Raw genomic sequence first — 22,725 nt, forward strand, 5'->3', positions numbered from 1 at the left:
CCATACAAATTCTGATTAAACGAGCTTTAAGCGCTCAAACCATGCCATATGGAGAAAACCACAGGGATCCAATCGTACAGGTGCCCACTCAAGAGATCACACTTTCTGAAAAATATGAAAGAGAATCAAACAAATCTTCCTTGGACCTAGAGTTATTTTCTCTCTGAGACAATGTGCTTGTCCTTCCTATGACATTCTGCACAGTAAATGTGGGCATCTTCTTCATACATGGACTTCTTTTTCTCACCATGAACCTCGGCTCTAGTGTACTTGTTCCTCATCTCCTGCTGCTGACGCACGTAGGTCTTCCAGGTCTGGAACATCAGGTTATACAGGTAATACCTGAGGACCCAAAAAAAGCAAACGGCATTTCTTTAAAATAAAACAACAGGCCGGGCGCGGTGGCTCACACTTACAATTCTAGCACTTTCAGAGGCCGAGGCAAGGAGTTCAAGACCAGCCTAGCCAATATGGTGAAACCCCATCTCTACTAAAAATACAAAAATTAGCCGGGTGTGGTGGCACACGCCTGTAATCCCAGCTACTCCGGAGGCTGACGCAGGAGAATCACTTGAACCCAGGAGGCAGAGGTTGCAGTGAGCCAAGATCGCGCCACTGCACTCAGCCTGAACAACAGAGCAAGACTCTGTCTCAAAAAACAAACAACAGCAAAACAACTCCTAATCCAACACACCAGGTCTGTTCTATACTCAGAAGAAATTAACATTGACGCTTCTGATTTAAAAAACAAAAAACAAAAAAAAACCGTATCTGCACCAAAGCTAAAATTTCATTTCCTACAATCACAATGAACTCTATTCTCTTTGAAGAAGAGTCATTCTCCATACCTTAAAGTGTCACTGAGAAAGCAAAGGCCTGACTGCTCCAAGAATAAGTTCACTTTCATCATCCACAAATTCATGATGTTTGGGCCAGGCAGAGTAGCTCACACCTGTAATCTCAGCACTCTGGGAGGCCGAGGCAGGCAGATTACCTGAGGTTGGGAGTTCGAGACCAGCCTGGTCAACATGGTGAAACCCCGTCTTTACTAAAAATATAAAAATTAGCCACACGTAGTGGCATGTGCCTGTAGTCTCACCTACTCAGGAGGCTGAGGCAGGAGAATTGCTTGAACCCGGGAGGCAGTTGTTGCAGTGAGCCGAGACTGCTCTACTGCACTCCAGCCTGGGTGACACCAAGACTCTGTCTCAAATTTAAAAAAAAAAAAAAAAAAAAAAAAATTTCCATGATGTTTGGAAAGACAATCTTGTCTTTTTTTTTTTTTTAAACACAGGGTCTCACTCTGTCACCTAGGCTGGAGTGCAGTAAGGTGAACATGGCTGACTGCAGCCTTGAGGCCTCCCTGGGCTCAGGTACTCCTCCCACTTTGGCCTCCGAGTAGCTGGGACTACAGGAACACACCACCACTCCTGGCTAATTTTTGTATTTTTTTGTAGAGGGGGCTTTTGCCATGTTCTCTAGGCTGGTCTCAAACTCCTGGGCTCAAGAGATCTCTTGCCTCGGCCTCCTAAAGTGCTAGGATTATAGGTGTGAGCTACGATGCCTGGCCGACAGTCACATCTTAATTATCTTAACTATCCACACTATAAAAAACATCACTTCTCGTTTGCACTACAACATGGTCATTGACGCCTTTTCCTTCTTCTTGATACATACGCCATACATTTTTAAGACTTTCATCTCTTCATATTTTCCTAGTTTTAAATATTTTATTAACATTCATTTTAAAAAGTTTTTTCTTTTTTTGAGACAGAGTCTCACTCTGTCGCCCAGGCTGGAGTGCAGTGGCATGATCTCAGCTTACTGCAACCTCCGACTCCTGGGTTCAAGCAATTCTTCTGCCTCAGCCTCCCGAGTGGCTGGGTACTACAGACACATGCCACCATGCCCAGCTAATTTTTTTATTTTTTTATTTTTATTTTTTGGAGACAGAGTCTTGCTTTGTTGCCCAGGCTGGAGTGCAGTGGTGCGATCTCGACTTACTGCAGTCTCCGCCTCCTGAGTTCAATGAATTTGCTGGTCCCAACCTCCCAAATAGCTGGGACTACAGGTGCATGCCGCCACGCCCGGCTAATATTTTTTGTATTTTCATTGAGATGGGGTTTCACTGTGTTGCCCAGGCTGGAATTTTTGTATTTTTTTTTTTTAATAGAGACGAGGTTTCACCAATGTTGGCCAGGCTGGTCTCGAACTCCCAACCTCAAGTGATCCAGCCACCTCAGCCTCCCAAAGTACTGGGATTACAGGAGCGAGCCACCACACTCAGCCTTCCCCATATATTCACTACTGCAATTATTAGGCCTTGATTTAATATTCTATCTGCTTATTAAAACAACTCAGTGTGTCTATATTTTAATCTGAAATATCCATAAATCAGAACTCTTGTTCCAAAGAACCTAGACAAAGAAATCACTAGAATAAGAGTTAATACCGCCGGGCGCGGTGGCTCAAGCCTGTAATCCCAGCACTTTGGGAGGCCGAGACGGGCGGATCACGAGGTCAGGAGATCGAGACCATCCTGGCTAACACGGTGAAACCCCGTCTCTACTAAAAAATACAAAAAACTAGCCGGGCAAAGTGGCGGGCGCCTGTGGTCCCAGCTACTCGGGAGGCTGAGGCAGGAGAATGGCGTGAACCCGGGAGGCGGAGCTTGCAGTGAGCTGAGATCCGGCCACCGCACTCCAGCCTGGGCGACAGAGCCAGACTCAGTCTCAAAAAAAAAAAAAAAAAAAAGAGTTAATACCATTTTAAATATACAATCTATAAGAAATGACATTCAGGTTTTAAAAAAAGGTCTGAAAATGTGTACTTGATATAATAATTCTCAACTGTTACTTTCCCCTTCACTTACCCCTGGGAATGTGAATGTCAAGGATTAAGAGTTTTTTCCTTTCTTTTCTTCTTTCTTTGTGTGTGTGTGTGTGTGACAGGATCTAGCTCTATTGCCCAGGCTGGAGTGAGTGGCACAATCTCGGCTCACTGCAATCTCTGCCTCCCGGGCTCAAGCAATCCACCTGCCTCAGCCTCCCAAGTAGTTGAGACCACAGGCGCACACCCCTATACCCTGCTGGTATTCTGTACTTTTTGGTAGAGATGGGGTTACATCATGTTGCTAAGGCTGGTCTCAAACTCTTGCGCTTAAGTGATCCACCTGCCTTGGCATTCCAAAGTGCTGGGATTACAGGCATGAGTCACTGTGCCTGGCCTCTATTTTCTTAATACTCTATGTTGGGCATATATTTTCTCCCACAATCAATGTAAATTAGAACAACTTATTATTTTTAAAACAGGGCCAGGTATGGTGGTTCATGCCTGTAATCCCAGCACTTTGGGAGGCCAAGGTGGGAGGATCACCTGAGGTCAGGAGATTGAGATCAGACTGACCAACATGGAGAAACCTCGTCTCTACTAAAAATACAAAATTAGCTGGGCATGGTGGCGCATGCCTGTAATCCCAGCTACTAGGGAGGCTGAGGCAGGAGAATCACTTGAACACAGGGGGCGGAGGTTGCAATACACCACTGCCCTCCAGCCTGGGCAACAAGAGTGAGATTCCATCTCAAAAAAAAAAAAAATAGGCCAGGTGCAGTGGCGCACGCCTGTAATCCCAGCACTTTGGGAGGCCAAGGCGGGAAGATCACCTGAAGTCAGGAGTTCGAGACCAGCCCAGTCAACATGATGTAACCCTGTCTCTACTAAAATTACAAAAATTAGCTGGGCATTGTGGCATATGCCAGTAATCCCAACTATCTGGGAGACTGCGGCAAGAGAATTGCTTGAATCTACGAGGCGGAGGTTGCAGTGAGCCAAGATCGTGCCACTGCACTCCAGCCTGGGCAACAGAGTGAGACTCTGTCTTTTTTTTTTTTGAGACGGAGTTTCACCCTTATTGCCCAGGCTGGAGTGCAATGGTGCGATCTCGGCTCACCGCAACCTCCGCCTCCCAGGTTCAAGCGATTCTCCTGCCTCAGCCTCCCTAGTAGCTGGGATTACAGGCATGTGCCACCACGCCCAGCTAATTTTGTATTTTTAGTAGAGACGGGGTTTCTCCGTGTTGGTCAGGCTGGTCTCAAACTCCAACCTCAGGTGATCCGCCCGCCTCGGCCTCCCAAAGTGCTGGGATTACAGGCGTGAGTCATTGCGCCCGGCCGAGACTCTGTCTTAAAACAAACAACAACAAAAAAACCCAGAATACTTTCAGAATTAGAAATTATATAGAAATGAAAACCAGTGGGAAAAACCCATTCAAACTATTAGCATAACCAACACATACTAGTTACCTGAATTAGAGGTGTGGGAGGTGTGTGTGTATGTGTGTCTGTGTGCACGTGCCCAGCATGTGCATGCATGCTTGGGTTTAATTTGGAACTTTGATCTTGCTAACTCTAAAAATGATTTGAAGAAAAACCAAAAGTGATCCAAAGTTTGCTTCTTTTGACCATAAACATGCCAACATATAATCATCTGATACTGTGCATCAGTAAAACTGAAGGAGTATAACATGAAACCTGACCTGTAGTGACAGTCAGCTCGAACACAGAGTTTCCACTCATGATGGAAAACCCACCACTCTTCTTTCCATTCTTCGAAGACCTTCCGTAGTAATCGCTGCTCATAGTAAAATCTAGGGCAATACAATAAAATCATATATGTAATCACTGCTCATAGTAAAATCTAGGGCAATACAATAAAATCATATATATATATGATGATGTTGGAACTAACATCTCTTCTCAAATCACAGTTTCATATTGTTGCCTTCTCACAAAAAAGTATGGCCGGGCGCAGTGGCTCACACCTGTAATCCCAGCACTTTGGGAGGCCGAGGCGGGCAGATCACGAGGTCAGGAAATCAAGACCATCCTGGCTAACACGGTGAAACCCCATCTCTACTAAAAACAAACAAACAAACAAAAAAAAAATGAAAACACCAGCTGGGTGCAGTGCCTCACGCCTGTAATCCCAGTACTTTGGGAGGCCAAGGCGGGTGGATCCAAGGTCAAGAGATCAAGACCATCCTGGCCAACATGGTGAAACCCCATCTCTACTAAAAATGCAAAAATTACCTGGGCATGGTGGCACGCGCCTATAGTCCCAGCTACTCAGGAGGCTGAGGCAGGAGAACTGCCTGAACCCGGGAGGCAGAGGTTGCAGTGAGCTAAGACTGCGCCAATGCACTCCAGCCTGGTGACAGAGCAAGACTCCATCTCAAAGAACAAAAAGTAAACACCAAGATAGATTAAAAACAGAGGCCAGGCATGGTGGCTCATGCCTGTAATCCAAACGCTTTGAGAGGTCAAGGTGGGAGGACTGCTTGAGGCCAGGAGTTCAAGACCAACCTCGGCAACATAGCAAGACTCCATCTAGGGCTGAAGTGGTAGTTTATGGCTGTAATCCCAGCACTTTGGGAGGCTGAGACAGTTGGATTGCTAGAGTTCAGGACCAGGCTGGGTGACATGGTGAAACCCAGTCTCTACAAAAAATAAAAAATTAGCCAGGCACAGTGGGGGCATGCTCTTGTAGTCCCAGCTACCTGGGAGGCTGAGGTGGGAGGATCACTTGAACCCAGGAGGCAGACGTTCCAGTGAACTGAGATTGCACCACTGCACTCCAGCCTGGGCGAAAGAGTAAGAGCCTGTCTCAAATACAAGAAAAAAAAAAAAAAAAGGCCGGACATGGTGGCTCACACCTGCAATCCCAGCACTTTGGGAGGCCGAAGCGGGCGGATCACAAAGTCAGGAGTTCGAGACCAGATTGGCCAGCATAGTAAAACCCTATCTCTACTAAAAATACAAAAATTAGCTGGGCATGGTGGTATATGCCTGTAGTCCCAGCTACTCGGGAGGCTGAGGCAGGAGAATCGCTTGAACCTGGGAGGCAGAGGTTGTGGTGAGCCGAGATCGAGTCCCTGCACTCCATCCTGGGCAACAGAGTGAGACTTTGTCTCAAAAAATAAATAAATAAATAAGATAGAATAAAATAAAATAAAACACTCCATCTCTACCCAAAAAATAAAAATAAAAAAATTTGTGACGATGTCTCACTATATTACCCAAGCTGTTCTCAAACTCTTGGGCTCAAGCGATACTCTCACCTGAGCCTCCCAAAGTGCTGGGATTACACACATGAGCCACTGTACCCAGCTCTGAAATTTTTTTTTTTTTCTTTGAGACAGAGTTTTGCTCTTGTTGCCCAGGTTGGAGTGCAATGGTGTGATCTCTGCTCACCGCAACCTCTGCCTCCTGGCTTCAAGCGATTCCCCTGCCTCAGCCTCCTGAGTAGCTGGGATTACAGGCATGCGCCACCACGCCCAGCTAATTTTATTTTTAGTAGAGACGGAGTTTCTCCATGCTGATCAGGCTGGTCTCAAACTCCTGACTTCAAGTGATCTGCCTACCTCAGCCTCCCAAAGTGCTGGGATTACAGGCTTGAGTCACCGTGTCCAGCCCCCCCAGAATTTTTTTAGTTAGCCAAGTATGGAGGCATGTACCTGTGGTCCCAGCTACTCCAGAGGCTTAGATGGGAGGACAGCTTGAGCCCCAGAGGTCAAGGCTGCAGTGAGCCATGAATGTGCCACTACACTCTGGTCTGGGCAACAGAGCGAAACCCTATCTCTTAAACAATCAAAAAAACTTAAAAAGAGGGAAAATAGACATATTTGGCTTTTTCAGGTCAGAATCTCAGAGCTACGTAAACCAGAAATGAGGTTAAAAATTTTCTAATATTGATTTTACTGATTAAAGATGTTAAAGTAAAATAAAAATCTGACTTTTCTTTGGAGACAGGGTCTCGCTCTGTTGCCCTGGCTGGAATGCAGTGGTACAGTCATGGCTCACTGCAGCCTTAACATCCTAGGCTCAAGTGATCCTTTCACCTCAGCCTCCCAAGTAGCTGTGACTACAGACATGCTCCACTACTACACCTGGTTAATTTTTTATTTTTTGTAGAGGCAGGGTTTCACTATGTTACCCAAGCTAGTCTTGAACTCCTGAGCTCAGGTGATCCTCCTCCCTTGGTCTCCCAAAATTTGACTTTTCAAATACCATAAAGTGAATTGAAAATTACTATTTTTAATTTTTTATTCACCAGAATGAAAAATACTTTTATTACTAAAAAGTAGGAATGTCTTATTTACAAACATATGAAATTAAAGTTATAAAATAAGTAAATGCCTAATAATATTCCTAGTACTTAACAGGAACATAGGATATGAATTTAGCTGAAATCTGAAGAGGGGAGTTATAAACAACAGCAAAAGATGAGTAAGAGAAATTCGTCAGGAAAAAGGTAATAAGGAGCACAGAAGAGCAGTGACAGATGGTGTTGATTTTTAAAAATTTTTTTTGTAACAGTCTTGCTCTGTCACCCAAGCTGGAGGGCAGTGGCATGATCTCTGCTCACTGTAATCTCCACCTCATGGGTTCAAGTTATTCTCGTGCCTTAGTCTCTCAAGTAGCTGTAACTCCAGGTACATGCCACCCAACCGAGATAATTTTTTGTATTTCAGTAGAGAGGGGTTTTCACCATGTTGCCCAGGCTGGTCTCACACTCCTGAGCTCAATCTGCCCACCTTGGCCTCCCAAAGTGCTGGGATTACAAGCATGAGCCATCGCACTGGCCTGTCAATCACTTTGAATTTCTTTTCATGCTTCTGCAGGTTACTAACATGTTGTTCCTCCTAACCCACTCATAGTTTTGTTTTAATTTGAGACAGAGTCTCGCTCTGTTGCCCAGGCTGGAGTGCAGTGGCGCGATCTCAGCTCACTGCAAGCTCCGTCTCCCAGGTTCTAACGATTCTCCTGCCTCAGCCTCCTGAGTAGCTGGGACTACAGGTGCATGCCACCACGCCCAGCTAATTTTTGTACTTTTAGTAAAGATGGGGTTTTGCCATAATGGACAGGCTGGTCTCGAACTCCCGAGCTCGGGTGGTCCACTGGCCTCAGCTTCCCAAAGTGCTGGGATTACAGGCGTGAACTACTGCGCTCAATTCCACTCACGGTTTTTAAAAACTAGCTTACAAAGACATACATAAGGGAATTCACCTCACTATTGCTTATAATAATAACAAGAGAAGAGTGAAACACCACAAATACCCATCAGAAGAGGACAGGTTAATAATACAATTCAATCAATGCCATGTGCTCATTTTCTATGAATGAGGCAGACCTAAGGGTACTGAAGGGACAGATGCCTCAGAAAGTGATTTGGTGAAAAAATAAAATCACTGCATGGTATGTATAATATGGTATGTTTTTTAAAAAATTAGCTCAGGCGCAGTGGCTCACACCTGTAATCGAAGCTCTTTGGGAGGCCAAATCACTTGAGGTCAGGAGTTTGAGACCAGCCTGGCCAACATGGCAAAACCTACCAAAAATACGAAAATTAGCTGGGCATGGTGGTGCATGCCTGTAGTCCCAGCTACTTGGGAGGCTGAGGCACAAGAATTGCTTCAACCCAGGAGGTGGAGGTTGCAGTAAGCTGAGATCAGGCCACTGCACTCCAGCCTGGCTGACAAAGCAAGACTCTGTCTCAAAGAATGAATGAATAAATAAATAATAGTATTTATATATATATTTTTCGAGACAGAGCTTCCCTCTTGTCGCCCAGTCTAGAGTGCAATGGCACGATCTCAGTTCACTGCAACCTCCACCTCCCAGGTTCAAGTGATTCTCCTTCCTAAGCCTCCCATGTAGCTGGGATTACAGGCATACACGACCACGCCCAGCTAATTTTTGTATTTTTAGTAGAGACAGGGTTTCACCACGTTGGCCAGGCTGGGCTTGAACTCCTGACCTCAGGTGATCTGCCTGCCTCAGCCTCCCAAAGTGCTGGGATTACAAACATGTGCCACCGCACCCGGCCTAATTTTATGTATTTATAGCACCCATATGTTGGAATACATCAAATATATACACACACACACACACACACATACACACTTGTGTACATATAAACAAGCATGTGTGTATGTATACATAAATGATTATATCATACATATTAAAAGCCTGAAAAGACTCCAGAATATCAACCTAATGCCAGTGGTTCTCTCTTGGGGAGGGGGGGGATTATAGGAGACTGGCTCCTAAACTGTACATTTCTATAATATTTGAAAGATTGTTGAACAGATTCATTCACAATTCTTTTTTTTTTTTTTTTTTTTTGAGACAGAGTCTTCTCTGTCACCTAGGCTGGAGTACAGTGGCGCCATCTCGGCTCACTGCAACCTCTGCCTCTAGAGTTGAAGCAATTCTCCTGCCTCAGCCTCCTGAATAACTGGGATAACAGGCACACGCCACCATGCCCAGCTAATTTTTGTATTTTTAGTAGAAACGGGGTTTCACCATGTTGGCCAGGCTGGTCTCGAACTCTTGACCTTGTGATCCGCCTGCCTCGGCCTTCCAAAGTGCTGGGATTACAGGTGTGAGCCACTGCGCCCAGCCTACAATTCTAAAAAACTGTAATAAAAAGGAACCATTTGCACATGGTAAAATGAACATATCCATTTACCTCCTTCCATTCCCCATGCCGCATTAAATAACAGCAAATATATTCAAAAAGGTGTAAGCCTATAAAGACCAAGAGAATAGGAGAAAGGGTGACAGCCAAGAGCTGTCAACAAATTTTAGTCAATTTTAGGCAAGAGAGTTGCAGATGAATCACCAGATAAAGGAGAGAATTAAGTGTCTTGTTGTGGGGGAAGAAGGGAGACAAGAAGCACCCACCTGGTGGCACAGGCCCCCCAGAAAGGGGTGGAAATGAGAAGCATCAGGAGACGAGGAGCTGTGGACTGAGATGAAAACACAGGATTGTTTACAAGCCTGTGTGTCAGAAGCGGTTAGACCCCTGGATCCCATTATTCACTCAAGCAGAGACTCAGGTATATCTCTAGAGAGGCGAGCCACAGGAGAACTGGACTCCAGAATACTAGGCAAAGCTTGGGAGATGGTCCTAGACCAAAAGTCTACATACTGAACAATGAGACCTACCATCCCTTTTCCTGCTTGCAGCCAAGCTTATAATTAACACTTTCGGCTGGGCGCAGTGTCATGTTCATAATCCCAGCACTTTGGGAGGCCAAGGTGGGTGGATCACTTGAGGGCAGCCCGAGACCAGCCTGGCCAACATGGCAAGACCTCCATCTCTACTAAAAATACAAAAATTAGCCGGGCATGGTGGTGCATGCCCATGGTCTCAGTTACTTGGGAGGATGAAGCAGGAGACTCACATGAACCTGAGAGGTAGAGGTTGTAATAAGCCGAAATCATACCACTGTACTCCAGCCTGGGTGACAGAGTAAGATTCTGTTTAAAAAAAAAACAGAAAAAAAAAAAACCAAACTGTAGGCCGGGCATGGTGGCTCACACCTGTAATCCCAGCACTTTGGGAGGTTGAAGTGGGTGTATCACAAGGTCAGGAGCTCGATACCAGCCTGGCCAAAAGGGTGAAACCCCGTCTCTACTAATAATACAAAAATTAGCCAGGCATGGTGGTGGGCACCTGTAATCCCAGCTACTCAAGAGGCTGAGGCAGGAGAATTGCTTGAACCTCGGAGGCGGAGGTTGCAGTGAGTCAATCGCGCCACTGCACTCCAGCCTGGGTGACAGAGCAAGACTCAGTCTCAGAAAAAAAAAAAGTTAAATAAATAAATACAAATTTAAAAATTTAAAAAATTACCACCTTCATCTCCATCCCACCCCATGCCAGGAGTTGGAGGGTGTCTCTTTTGTCTGGGGAAAACTGATCAACCTAAGGGGAAAGGCCTTCAGAGACACAGACAGCTAGATTCCCTGGTGAAATCTACCCCAAAGCCTATAGTGAAGCCTTCAAGCTGTAAGTCCTCATGCTTACATATAAAAGCTTCTGGCTGGGTGTGGTGGTTCACATCTGTAATCCCAGCACTTTGGGAGGCCGAGGCAAATCACCTGAAGTCAGGAGTTTGAGACCAGCCTGACCAACATGGTGAAAGCCCATCTCTACTAAAAATTCAAAAAGTAGCCAGGCATGGTGGTGCATACCTGTAATCCCAGCTACTCAGGAGGCTGAGGCAGGAGAATCACTTGAATCCAGGAGGCGGAGGTTGCAGTGAGCTGAGATTGCGCCATTGTACTCTAGCCTAGGCAACAGAGTGAGACCTTGTCTCAAAAAAAAAAAAAAAAAAAAAGGCTTCTAAAATTAGCTTTTTAGGGCCCTGCTGTTAAATATAAACAGATAATATAAGAATCTCTTGACATTTGAGGAAAGCCTCCAACATAGCACAGTGACCAAAAACGCAAAGAAAAAAGGATCTTAGAAGACACACAGTATAAGCAGATAAAAATCTTAAAAATAAACAACATTATCCTCAAAAAATTTTGAGCCTCCAGGATACTATTAAAAAGAAAGGAAACATGCAGAGAACAAAAGCAGCTTTTAGAAATTAAAAAGGGAACATGCAGAGAACAAAAACAAGCTCTTGGAAATTAACAATATGACAGCAGAAATGAAAAAAAAAATCTATAGGTGACACAAAAAGTTGGTTGGTCTTGTAGGCCACGGTAAGGACTATGGGCTTTTACTTTCAGCAGGAAGCCACTGGAAGTTTGACAGAATGATGTGACTTGATTTACTCAGACTACCTACTGAGAAGATACTGACTACGGGCAAGACAGGAAGCAGGAGACCAATGAAGAGTCACTGGAGTCACTTGAGGGAGAGATGCTGATGGCTTGGACCAGGTGGTAGCTACTAGAGGTCTGAAAAGCGGCTGGATTCTGAATGCATTTTGAAGGTTGAAGCAACATGATTTTGGCACTTCACATTTTAAATTGGGGTGTGAAAGAATAAGAGGTGTGAAGGATGACTTCACTGTTTCTGACCTGAGCACTTGGAAGGATGGAGTTTCCCCTGAGAGGGGGAAGATGACGATTTCAGTTTTGGAGATACTATGGTGTGACACCCAGTGGAGTTATCACGTATGTAAAAGTCCAGAGTTTCAAGGCAGAGGTCTTGGCTGGGCATACACATCTGAGAATTACTGTGAGATTTGATGAGATTTCGGCTGTGGGGCAGCTAGAGAAGCAGTGCAAAGACTAGGTGTTGGGGTATTTAGATGAGGAAGAAAACAAAGGAGAGTTAGAAGGGGCAGTCAAAGGGGTAGGAGAAAAAACACAAGAGGATGGTAACTAGAAGCTGGGAGAAGAAAGCGACTCTAGAAGAAGGAAATGATAGGACTCTCTAATGCTACCTGGTAGGTCAAGTTAAAGAAAGTTTAGGAATTCATCACTGACTGTAGCAAATTTAGTGACTTTAACAAAAACAGGAGAAATTCATCATGTGAAACACAGGAGAGGCTGCAGCAGTCAGGGACATTTCTGAAGTGAGGGTCTTTGATGTCTAGGTGCTACCCAAGCCATATATGAAGCTGCCTTAATATGTGAGTTGTGCCATTCACAGCTAAGTAGTTAGAAATCAATCTCATGAAGCCCACTAAGACTGAATACCCGCACCCCAATTTTGACCTGCGGACGTTGCCCCGTGACTCCCACCAAAACCCATTAAGAAGCTGTGTCCTTAAGGACTGAAGAAAAATTATACTCTGGAGAAAAATAAAATGGAAACTATACTTAAAAAAAAAAAAAAAAAAAAGGTTAAGGCTGGGTGCAGAGGCTCATGCTGTAATCCCAGCACTCTGGGAGGCTGAGGCAGGTGGATCATCTGAGGTTAGGAGTTTAAGACCAACCTGACCAACATGGTAAAACCCCATATCTACTAAAAATACAAAAAATAGCCAGTCATGGTGGCACATGCCTATAGTCCCAGCTATTTGGGAGGCTGAGACAGGAGAATTGCTTGAACCCAGGAGGCGAAAGTTACAGTGAGCCAAAATCCCACCATTGCACTCCAGCCTAGGCAACAAGAGCGAAACTCTGTCTCAAAAACAACAACAACAAAAAACAAAGCTAAAACATTAAGCACATAAAGGTATTATTCTGCAGTTTGTGGCATGATATTATTCCCGCCCAACATACCTAAAATTGAGAAATAAATAACTCAGTATGGAAAAAGACTAAAAACAAAGATCAGGATGCCCAGTGTTCCCCCAAGTAACAAAGAACCCACTTGACTTTAACAGATTGATATTTGATATTGATATATAGATATTGGAAAATAACTATCCCTTCACAAGTTTCTAAGTCAATGGAAACAGTATCAAAATTCTAATTTCGGTAGCTGCTTAGAAAACAAATATTCTCGGCCGGGCGCGGTGGCTCAAGCCTGTAATCCCAGCACTTTGGGAGGCCGAGACGGGCGGATCACGAGGTCAGGAGATCGAGACCATCCTGACTAACACGGTGAAACCCCGTCTCTACTAAAAAATACAAAAAACTAGCCGGGCGAGGTGGCGGGCGCCTGTAGTCCCAGCTACTCCGGAGGCTGAGGCAGGAGAATGGCGTGAACCCGGGAGGCGGAGCTTGCAGTGAGCTGAGCTCCGGCCACACACCACCCCGGGGCAAAAAAAAAAGACCCACCCAGAAAAAAAAAAAAAAAAAAAAAAAAAAAAGAAAACAAATATTCTCACTCTATCATTTTCTGTAATTTGCAAAATTGAGGCCTACAGGTATAACTATCCTCAGATCAAATAATTAGGTAGGGCCTGGGTTACAACCAAAGCTCAGGTCTCCTTAATTCTAGTCCAGTATTCTTTCCTCTACACCCAGCCACCACTGAAGAGCGAAGACGTGAAAAACAGCACAATGCAAATGTTTTAAAGCAGTGTAGCAGTGTCAGCTAGCAGTCACTGGTAACCCAACACCCATGGCCAAGCCCTTTTTCTCATCAGTATCCACTACAGAGGACAGAAAGATTTCTTTCCCAACCTCCTCTGTAGCGAAAGGTGGCCGGTGACAAAGCTCTGGCCAATGAGGCAGAAGCAGAATGCGGTGGGGAACTTCCAGGGAAGTTTTCCTTCCTGATAAAGAGATCAAATGGACGCCTCCCTTACCCCCACCTTCCTGTGTAAAGTTAGAACAGTCATCTTGCAACTACGAAGTGTCACCTATGAGGACAAAGGGCCAATGTGCTAAGGATGTTGAACTAGAAAGGTACTAGAAGCCTGAGCCTGAAACTACATGACTGAACAGTTGAAGCAATACCAGTAACTGCCAATTTCCAGATGGCTTGTTTAAAAAAAAAAAGTAAATCCCCTCATGCCTGTAATCCTAATACTTTGAGAGGCTGAGGCAGGGAGGATCGCTTAAGCACAGGAGTTCAAGACCAGTCTGGAAAACATAGTGAGACCCCTGTCTCTAAAAGTAAAAAAAATTTAACAATTTTTTTTTTAAAAAAAGGAAAAAGCAGGTTGGGGAATTCATGTGGAGGTCAGAGTGGAAGCAGGTGTGAGAGGGTCCAGCAGAAGAAAACATGGCTGCCAAAGTGTTTGAGTCCATTGGCAAGTTTGGCCTGGCCTTAGCTGTTGCAGGAGGCGTGGTGAACTCTGCCTTATATAATGTGGATGCTGGGCACAGAGCTGTCATCTTTGACCGGTTCCGTGGAGTACAGGACATTGTGGTAGGGGAAGGGACTCACTTTCTCATCCCATGGGTACAGAAACCAATTATCTTTGACTGCCGTTCTCAACCATGTAATGTGCCGGTCATCACTGGTAGCAAAGATTTACAGAATGTCAACATCACACTGCGCATCCTCTTCCGGCCCGTCGCTAGCCAGCTTCCTCGCATCTTCACCAGCATCGGAGAGGACTATGATGAGCGTGTGCTGCCGTCCATCACGACCGAGATCCTCAAGTCAGTGGTGGCTCGCTTTGATGCTGGAGAACTAATCACCCAGAGAGAGCTGGTCTCCAGGCAGGTGAGCGACGATCTTACAGAGCGAGCAGCCACCTTTGGGCTCATCCTGGATGACGTGTCCTTGACACATCTGACCTTCGGGAAGGAGTTCACAGAAGCGGTGGAAGCCAAACAGGTGGCTCAGCAGGAAGCAGAGAGGGCCAGATTTGTGGTGGAAAAGGCTGAGCAGCAAAAAAAGGCAGCCATCATCTCTGCTGAGGGTGACTCCAAGGCGGCTGAGCTGATTGCCAACTCACTGGCCGCTGCAGGAGATGGCCTGATCGAGCTGCGCAAGCTGGAAGCCGCGGAGGACATCGCATACCAGCTCTCACGTTCTCGGAACATCACCTACCTGCCAGCGGGGCAGTCTGTGCTCCTCCAGCTGCCCCAGTGAGGGCCCACCCTGCCTGCACCTCCGCGGGCTGACTGGGCCACAGCCCCGATGATTATTAACACCGCCTTCCTTCTGCCCCCACCCCAGAAATCACTGTGAAATTTCATGAATGGCTTAAAAAAAAAGAAAAAAAGGTAAAAACACTTCAAAAAAAAAAAAAAAAAAAAAAAAAAAGGAAAAAGCAAATCTCAATTTATTTCAGCCATTGTTAGACTTTCTCTTAAAGTCAGTGTACTTCTAACATACAATCAGCATTTCCCAGGGACTTGGAAAGCATTATTTGAAGTGAGGTTCCCAGTCAAATACGGGTCAAATATCGATAAATAAAATTGCGTAAAAAATGGATTTTAGGGCTGGGCATGGTGGCACATGCCTGTAATCCCAGCATTTTGAGAGGCTGAGGCAGGTGGATCACCTGAGGTCAGGAGTTCAAGACCACCCTGGCCAAAATGGTGAAACCCCTTCTCTACTGAAAATACAAAAAATTAGTAGGGCGTGATGGCGTGCACCTTTAATCCCAGCTAACCAGGAGGCTGAGGCAGGAGAATTGCTTGAACCCAGAAGGTGGAGGTTGCAGTGAGCCAAGATTGTGCCACTGCACTCCAGCCTGGGTAACAAGAGCAAAACTCCGTCTCAAAAAAAAAAAAACAAAAAACAAAACCCAAAAAAACTGGATTTTAGGAAAATAGTGGAGGTAGCAACACAGTTTTCAATCTTTGGATCCCCAAGTAGCATCTGAGAAACCTAACAGGAGAACCCCAAAATAGCCAACAAGTAGTCACTGGAAGGTAGAGACGCCCAATTTGAGATGAGCAACTGAAACTATGGGTTTTAACCTCTCCAGCACCAGGGCTCACATATGAACTGAAATAGCTAGAGCAGTCCAGCCCCTAGGGAATCTCAAAACTGACCTGCCAGGGTACCCTTCTAGGACAGGGCTTCATATGGAGGAGAAACAGCCACGGGTAGAAAAAAATTTGAGCAGGGGAGGGTCAAAAGAGACAAGGAAAAAGAAGATCCAGACCAAGTGTGGTAAGGGAACAAAACCAGGATACCCCATAAAAAAAGCCACTATATTTCTGAACCCTAAACAAAAACAACAGAAGCAGTTCTATGAAATTAGTAAAAATTAACTGAACCTTGACTCACTCTAAAAGTTCAGGATAATAAGGCAGGTGTGGTGGCTTGTGCCTACAGTCTCAGCTACTTGGGAGGCTGAGGCAGAAGGATTACTTGAGCCCATGAGTTCAAGGCTGCAGTGAGCTATGATCACACCACTGCAGGGCAATATAGCAAGACCTCGTCTCTAAAAAATATATAAAGACATATAAATTTAAAAATTAAAATTCAGGAAAACTAATTTCACATAAAAATAAGTAATAAAATTAGCCGGGCATGGTGGTGCACATCTGTAATCCTAGCTACTTGGGAGGCTGAGGCAGGAGAATCGCTTGAATCCAGGAGATCACGCCACTGCACTCCAGCCTGGGTGACAGAATGAGACTCTGTCTCAGCAAAAAGAAAAAAAGAAACAAACAGACCAAAAAAGGCCAGGCACAGTGGCTCACGCCTGTAATTCGAACCCTTTGGGAGGCTGAGGCAGGCGGATCACAAGGTCAGGATTTCGAGACCAGCCTGACCAGCATGGTGAAACGCCGTCTCTACTAAAAATACAAAAATTAGCTGGGTGTGGTAGCGCGCATCTGTAATCCCAGCTACAAGGGAGGCTGAGGCAGGAAAATCGCTTGAACCCGGGAGGTAGAGGTTGCAGTGAGCTGAGATCACACCATTGCACTCCAGCGTGAGCAACAGAGCAAGACTCTGTCTGAAAAAAAGAATAAAAATAAAAATAAAAAAGTATTTGAGGCTGGGCGCAGTGGCTCATGCCTGTAATCCTGGCACTTTGGGAGGCTGAGTTGGGCAGATCACCTGAGGTCAGGAGTTTGAGACCAGCCTGGCCAACATGGTCTCTATTAAAAATAAAAAAGTTAGCTGGGTATGGTGGCGCGTGCCTGTAGTCCCAGCTATGTGGGAGGCTGAGGCAGGAGAATCACTTGAACCCAGGAGGCGGAGGTTGCACTGAGCTGAGATCATGCCACTGCACTCCAGCCTGGGCGATAGGGTGAGATGCAGTCTCAGGAAAGAAAAAAAAAAAAAAAAAGCATTTGAAGTTACATGAGAAAGAAGATAAGGAGCAGAATAACATGCATATAAACACAAGTATGTCAGAAAGATTTGTCCACAAAAAAGAAAAAAAAACCTTGTTTACAATCTCAAAACGAGATAAAAGATTATAAGAAAATAAATTCAAAGCTTCTGAAAACTAAGACAAGCAATGTATCTTCAAAAGAGCAAAAATTAGACTAACAGCTTAAAAATGGAAGCCATAAGACAGTGATGGAATATCTTCCAGGTGCTGGGAAAAAACCAGCAGCCCAGACTCCCATACCCAGTGAAAATATCCTTCAAAGGTGAAGATGGAATAAAATATTTTTAGACAGACAAAATCTGAGAGAATTTCTCACCAGCAGACCTACCCGAAAGAAAATACTCTGGGACCTTCTAATGATAGGAGAAGGAAAATTATCACAGATAGAAACCTGGAGATGTGAGAAGAAAAAGGGCAACAGAAAGGGTAAATATTTGTTGTAATGTTGGGGCAAAAAAAGAAAAATAAATGAAAAAGGAAGGGTAAATAGGGTAAATATGTGAATAAATCTAAATAAATACTGGCTATACACAATGAAAATAACAGGCTGGGCACAGTGGCTCACGCCTGTAATCCCAGCACTTTGCGAGGCTGAAGCGGGTAGATCACCTGAGGTCAGGAATTTGAGACCAGCCTGGCCAACATGATAAAACCTTGTCTCTACAAAAATACAAAAATTAGCCAGGTGTGGTGGCTCACACCTGTAATCCCAACTACTCAGGAGGCCGAGGCTTGAATCCAGGAGGCGGAGGTTGCAGTGAGCTGAGACTGTGCCACTGCACTGCAGCCTGAGCGACAGAGTGAGACTCCGTCTCAAAAAATAAAATGAGGGTAATAATGCTTTATAGATTTAAAAATATACACAAAGAGAGGGAGACGGGAAGAGCTAAAGTATTCTAAGGACCCTGTCTTATCTAGGAAGGGGGTAAAAAACCAATTAACATTAGATTCTGGTAAGTTACAAATATACATTCATATTTGAATGAAAATACACATTCACATTTGTAACTTATCAGGGCAGTCAGTAAAGGAGGAGTAAAAGAGAATATAATTTCTAGGCTAACAGTGGAGAAGTCAATAAATATGCAATGAATTAAACAAAAAAGAGAGAATTCTGACAATAGCAATTTAGATCAATTTTCCCAATGAACAACAAAAAAAGCAGAGCAAAAAAAATTTATTTAACGCACTAAAGAGCTACCAAGGCAGTGAAGGACGACATGCCCAAGATCCAGGAGAAGAAGGTAAAATAGAGGTGAATGATGCCTAGCACTTGCAGCTGGGACGGGCTACAGCTGAAAACAAGGGGTTAACATGATCAGCTCTGCTGCCCTGCTTGCTTTTGGTCACTTGCTTGTTTTTTTGTTTTTTTTTTTTTTTTCTTTGAAGCTAAAGGCCACACCACTGAACACTACAACTTTTTTTTTTTTTTTTTTTTTTTTTTTTTTTTGAGACAGATCCTCTTTCTGTTGCTCAGGCTGGAGTGCAGTGGCACGATCTCGGCTCAATGCAACTTCCGCCTCCTGGGTTCAAGCAATTCTCCTGCTCCAGCCTCCCAAGTAGCTGGGATTACAGGCACCCGCCACCATGCCCGGCTGATTTCTTTGTATTTTTAGTAGAGACAAAGTTTCACCACGTTGGCCAGGTTGGTTTCAAACTCCCGACCTCAAGTAATCCGCCTGCCTTGGCCTCCCAAAGTGCTAGGATTACAGGTGGGAGCCACCATGTCCAGCCTGAACACTTAAACTTAACTTTCATTGGCTACTTTGTAGATAACATTCACAGGTCACCATGGCAATGGTCACTTCAGTTATTTTTCAGGAACCTGGGCTAGCTCCTGCCCAGTTCAAACTGATGGAGACCACCAACCCTTCAACTGGGCCTGTGAAGGAGCCCTAGGGGTCTTTTGATGCTTGAGGGCCAAAAACTCCACCCTCAGATCATGTTAATGCCTCTATTTTCTGTACATGTGTTCTATGACATGCCATGAACCCTGACTACACTTGTACACAATGAATGTTACTTCATTATCCCCACTGCCAATCCACCTCAATCCACCCCACACCTTAAACCACCCCACTTCCCTAGCCCACAAATATCCCTAAGGCTTATCTTTGGGGAGGCCGGTTTGAGACCTGTTCTCCCACCTCCTCGCTCAGTGGCCTTGCAAGTAAGTTTTTTCTCTTTTGCAAAACCTGTGTCACAGTGATTGATTTACCACGCATGGGCAGAATGGACCTAGACCTGGCCGGTAACATAGCCACATCAGGAGCTTCACTGTAAACATACAAAAAGGAGCAGATGGAACAGCAGGAATCCTCATAAAGTATACAAAGAAAAGATTTCAGAAAACACACACAGGCCAGGTTTGCTTGAGAGACATTGAATGAAGGAGTCAGACTCAAAAAATGAAACAGGAAAGATTATAGTAAGGGAAAGAAAAGGGGAAGAGGGGAGCAGGAGGGAACCCAAGACATTTCAGTTTTTAAGTGCTTACACTCTCGAAGGCTGCCAATTCTCCTTTTGAAACATACCTTGCACTGGTCCCTTCTCTCCAGCTCCCCTGCCTTCTGTACGGGGACTCCTGTGACTCTCTGTTGCAGTCCACTCTCAGCACTGCAGCTAAAGCAATTATAACCCAAAACCACAGCAATGGGCAGCCTTGGTCTATACAAAATCAGGCTATGACAGAGGGATTTGCTGCTAAAATTTCACTGCCTTTGCTAAAGCCAATTTTTTCCCCAGGTTCTGCACTTGATCAAGCCAATCTGTCAGTCTGAACAGTGCCCTGAAAGAGCTCAATTACTTCTCTTGGGCAAACACTTTTCCCAAAGAGATCTTATCTATCCTGGTTTACTTAAGTATGGTTCTTTTTTATTCTTATTTTTATTTATTTATTTATTTGAGACAGTCTCACTCTGTTGCCCAGGCTAGAGTGCAATGGCACAATCTCAGCTTACCACAATCTCTGCCTCCGGGGTTCAAGTGGTTCTCCTGCCTCAGCCTCCCAATTAGCTGAGATTACAGGCATACGCCACCACGCTCAGCTAATTATCTTTTTTTTTTTTTTTTTTGAGACAGAGTCTTGCTCTGTCACCCAGGCCGGAGTACAGTGGTGCAATTGCGGCTCACTGCAGGCTCCGCCTCCTGGGTTTATGCCGTTCTCCTGCCTCAGCCTCCCGAGCAGCTGGAACTACAGGCGCCCGCCACCACACCTAATTTCTTTTTGTATTTTTAGTAGAGACGGGGTTTCACTGTGTTAGCCAGGATGGTCTCGATCTCCTGACCTCATGATCTGCCCGCCTCAGCCTCCCAAAAGTGCTGGGATTACAGGCGTGAGCCACCGCGCCTGGCCTTTTTTTTTTTTTGAGAGGGCCTTTCGCTCTTGTTGACGAGGCTGGAGTGCAATGGCATAATCTTGGCTCACTGCAACCTCTGACTCCTGGGTCAAAGCAGTTCTCCTGCCTCAGCCTCGCGAGTAGCTGGGATTACAGGCATGCGCCACCATGCCTGGCTAATTTTGTATTTTTAGTAGAGACAGGGTTTCTCCATGTTGGTCAGGCTGGTCTCGAACTCCTGACCTCAGGTGACTCGCCCACCTCGGCCTCCCAAAATGGTGGGATTACAGGCATAAGCCACCTGTGCCTCGCTGCGCAGCTAATTTTTGTAGAGATAGGGTTTCACCAGGTTGGCCAGGCTGGTCTCGAACTCCTAGCCTCAGGTGATTCGCCCGCCTCAGCCTCCCAAAGTGCTGGGTTTACAGGCATGAGCCACCGCACCCTGCCTGATTCTTTCACTTGGTCACTTGCTTGTGATTTTTTTTTCTTTCTTTCTTTCTTTTTCTTTGAAGCTGAAGGCCACAGTAGCTAAAGGCCAGGACATTGAACACTAAAACTTAACCTTCACTGGCTACTTTGTAGATAACATTCACAGCTCACCACTAATAAAGCTGCAGTCAACTAACAGGTATGAAGTTACCACTACAGTACATGGTTATATTAGGGACTGTTTCTGCCTACTGGATTCTGGGGAGGAACAAGGGAAGAATGTAACAGCACAAGCCATAATGAAGTTTATATACAGGCTTAAAATAAAAGAAAACCCTAGAATGAACTCAACAGAATTATGGTGTTCTGAGCTAATACTACCTGGCTTTAGAGGGAAATACTCTTCCAAAAGTCATTCGAATCCATAAATATAAGAACTTTCTGGCCACGCATCTGAAAGAAGGAAAAAAAGGATATACATATTTTAAAATTCCATTTGGCTTACATCATCAGTTTTCTGGAAAGGAAAGGAAGCCTTTAAGGTCTCAGAGGGAGGGACGTTAGTATGAGTCAAAAGGTGGTATCATAGCTAATCTTGCATCAAACAGGGCATAGGATGGGGGAGATTTATAAAGCTAAAATCAAGCAGATTATTTTTAAAAAATATTTTCAATATAAATTGTCAATGAAGAGATAAAAACTTCAGAACTGAGGTACAGGAAGTACATCATAATTCTTTTGTTCACATTATTCTTCCTACCTAAAATGCCTGGCAAATGCCCACTAATCCTGAACCTTCTCCAATGTAAACAGAGTGAGTAGCTGTGTACTCTCAGTACTCTGCTCAAACCCCTCCTGTAATGTGACACCATATCACAGTGATCCGCTCACAGGGTGTCTGTCATTCCCTCTGCACTGTGAGCCCCTGAAAGCAGAAATTGGTGCTTTATAGTACCTTCAGTACCTAGCACAATGCCTGGTATACACACAAAGGTGGCTTGTCTTTTTTTATTTTGAGACAGCATTTTGCTCTGTTGCCCAGGTTAGAGTGCAATGGCACAATCTCTGCTCACTGCAAGCTCCGCCTACCGGGTTCAAGCCATTCTCCTGCCTCAGCCTCCCGAGTAGCTGGGACTACACGTGCACACCGCCATGCCTGGCTAATTTTTTGTATTTTTAGCAGAGACGGGTTTCACCATGTTAGCCAGGACGGTCTCGATCTCCTGACCTTGGGATCCACCCGCCTTGGCCTCCCAAAGTGCTGGGATTACAGGCATGAGCCATCACGCCCGGCCTTGTCTTTTTTTTTTCTTTTTTTTTTTTGAGATGGAGTCTCACTGTCGCCCAGGCTGGAGTGCAGTGGCGCCATCTCGGATCACTGCAACCTCTGCCTCCTGGGTTCACACCATTCTCCTGCCTCAGCCTCTCAAGTAGCTGAGACTACAGGTGCCCACCACCATGCCCAGCTAATTTTTTGTTTTTTGTTTTTTGTTTTTTTTTTTTTTTTTT

General features: G+C 45.0%; 2 protein-coding genes across 7 annotated transcripts in view; one reads left to right on the forward strand and one right to left on the reverse strand.

The window, feature by feature from the left end:
• The window catches only part of SFI1 (SFI1 centrin binding protein), a 114,216-nt gene that overhangs the window by 66,102 nt on the left and 25,389 nt on the right, over positions 1–22,725 (reverse strand). For 3 of the 5 annotated variants that reach the window (XM_025400059.1, XM_025400060.1, XM_025400058.1), the window contains 2 exons: positions 4,535–4,645; positions 248–342 (listed from right to left, as the gene is read on the reverse strand). In XM_025400059.1, coding sequence (XP_025255844.1) covers positions 248–342; positions 4,535–4,645 — 206 coding nt within the window. Of the gene's footprint in view, positions 1–247; positions 343–4,534; positions 4,646–21,597; positions 21,670–22,725 lie in introns of all 5 variants that reach the window. The other 2 variants (XM_025400057.1, XM_025400056.1) reach the window with 1 other exon arrangement.
• On the forward strand, positions 14,364–15,405 carry LOC112633433 (prohibitin-like). Of its 2 annotated transcripts, XM_025400079.1 has the most exons (2): positions 14,364–14,838; positions 15,190–15,341. In XM_025400079.1, exons 1-2 carry the CDS (start codon positions 14,422–14,424, stop codon positions 15,238–15,240), a joined length of 468 nt encoding a protein of 155 aa, XP_025255864.1. In that variant the 5' UTR covers positions 14,364–14,421; the 3' UTR covers positions 15,241–15,341. The 2 variants fall into 2 exon arrangements, with proteins under 2 accessions (XP_025255864.1, XP_025255863.1); XM_025400078.1 differs by having other exon boundaries at positions 14,364–15,405.

The sequence above is a fragment of the Theropithecus gelada genome, chromosome 10 (assembly GCF_003255815.1).
Source record: "Theropithecus gelada isolate Dixy chromosome 10, Tgel_1.0, whole genome shotgun sequence".
Taxonomy (NCBI): Eukaryota; Metazoa; Chordata; class Mammalia; order Primates; family Cercopithecidae; genus Theropithecus; species Theropithecus gelada.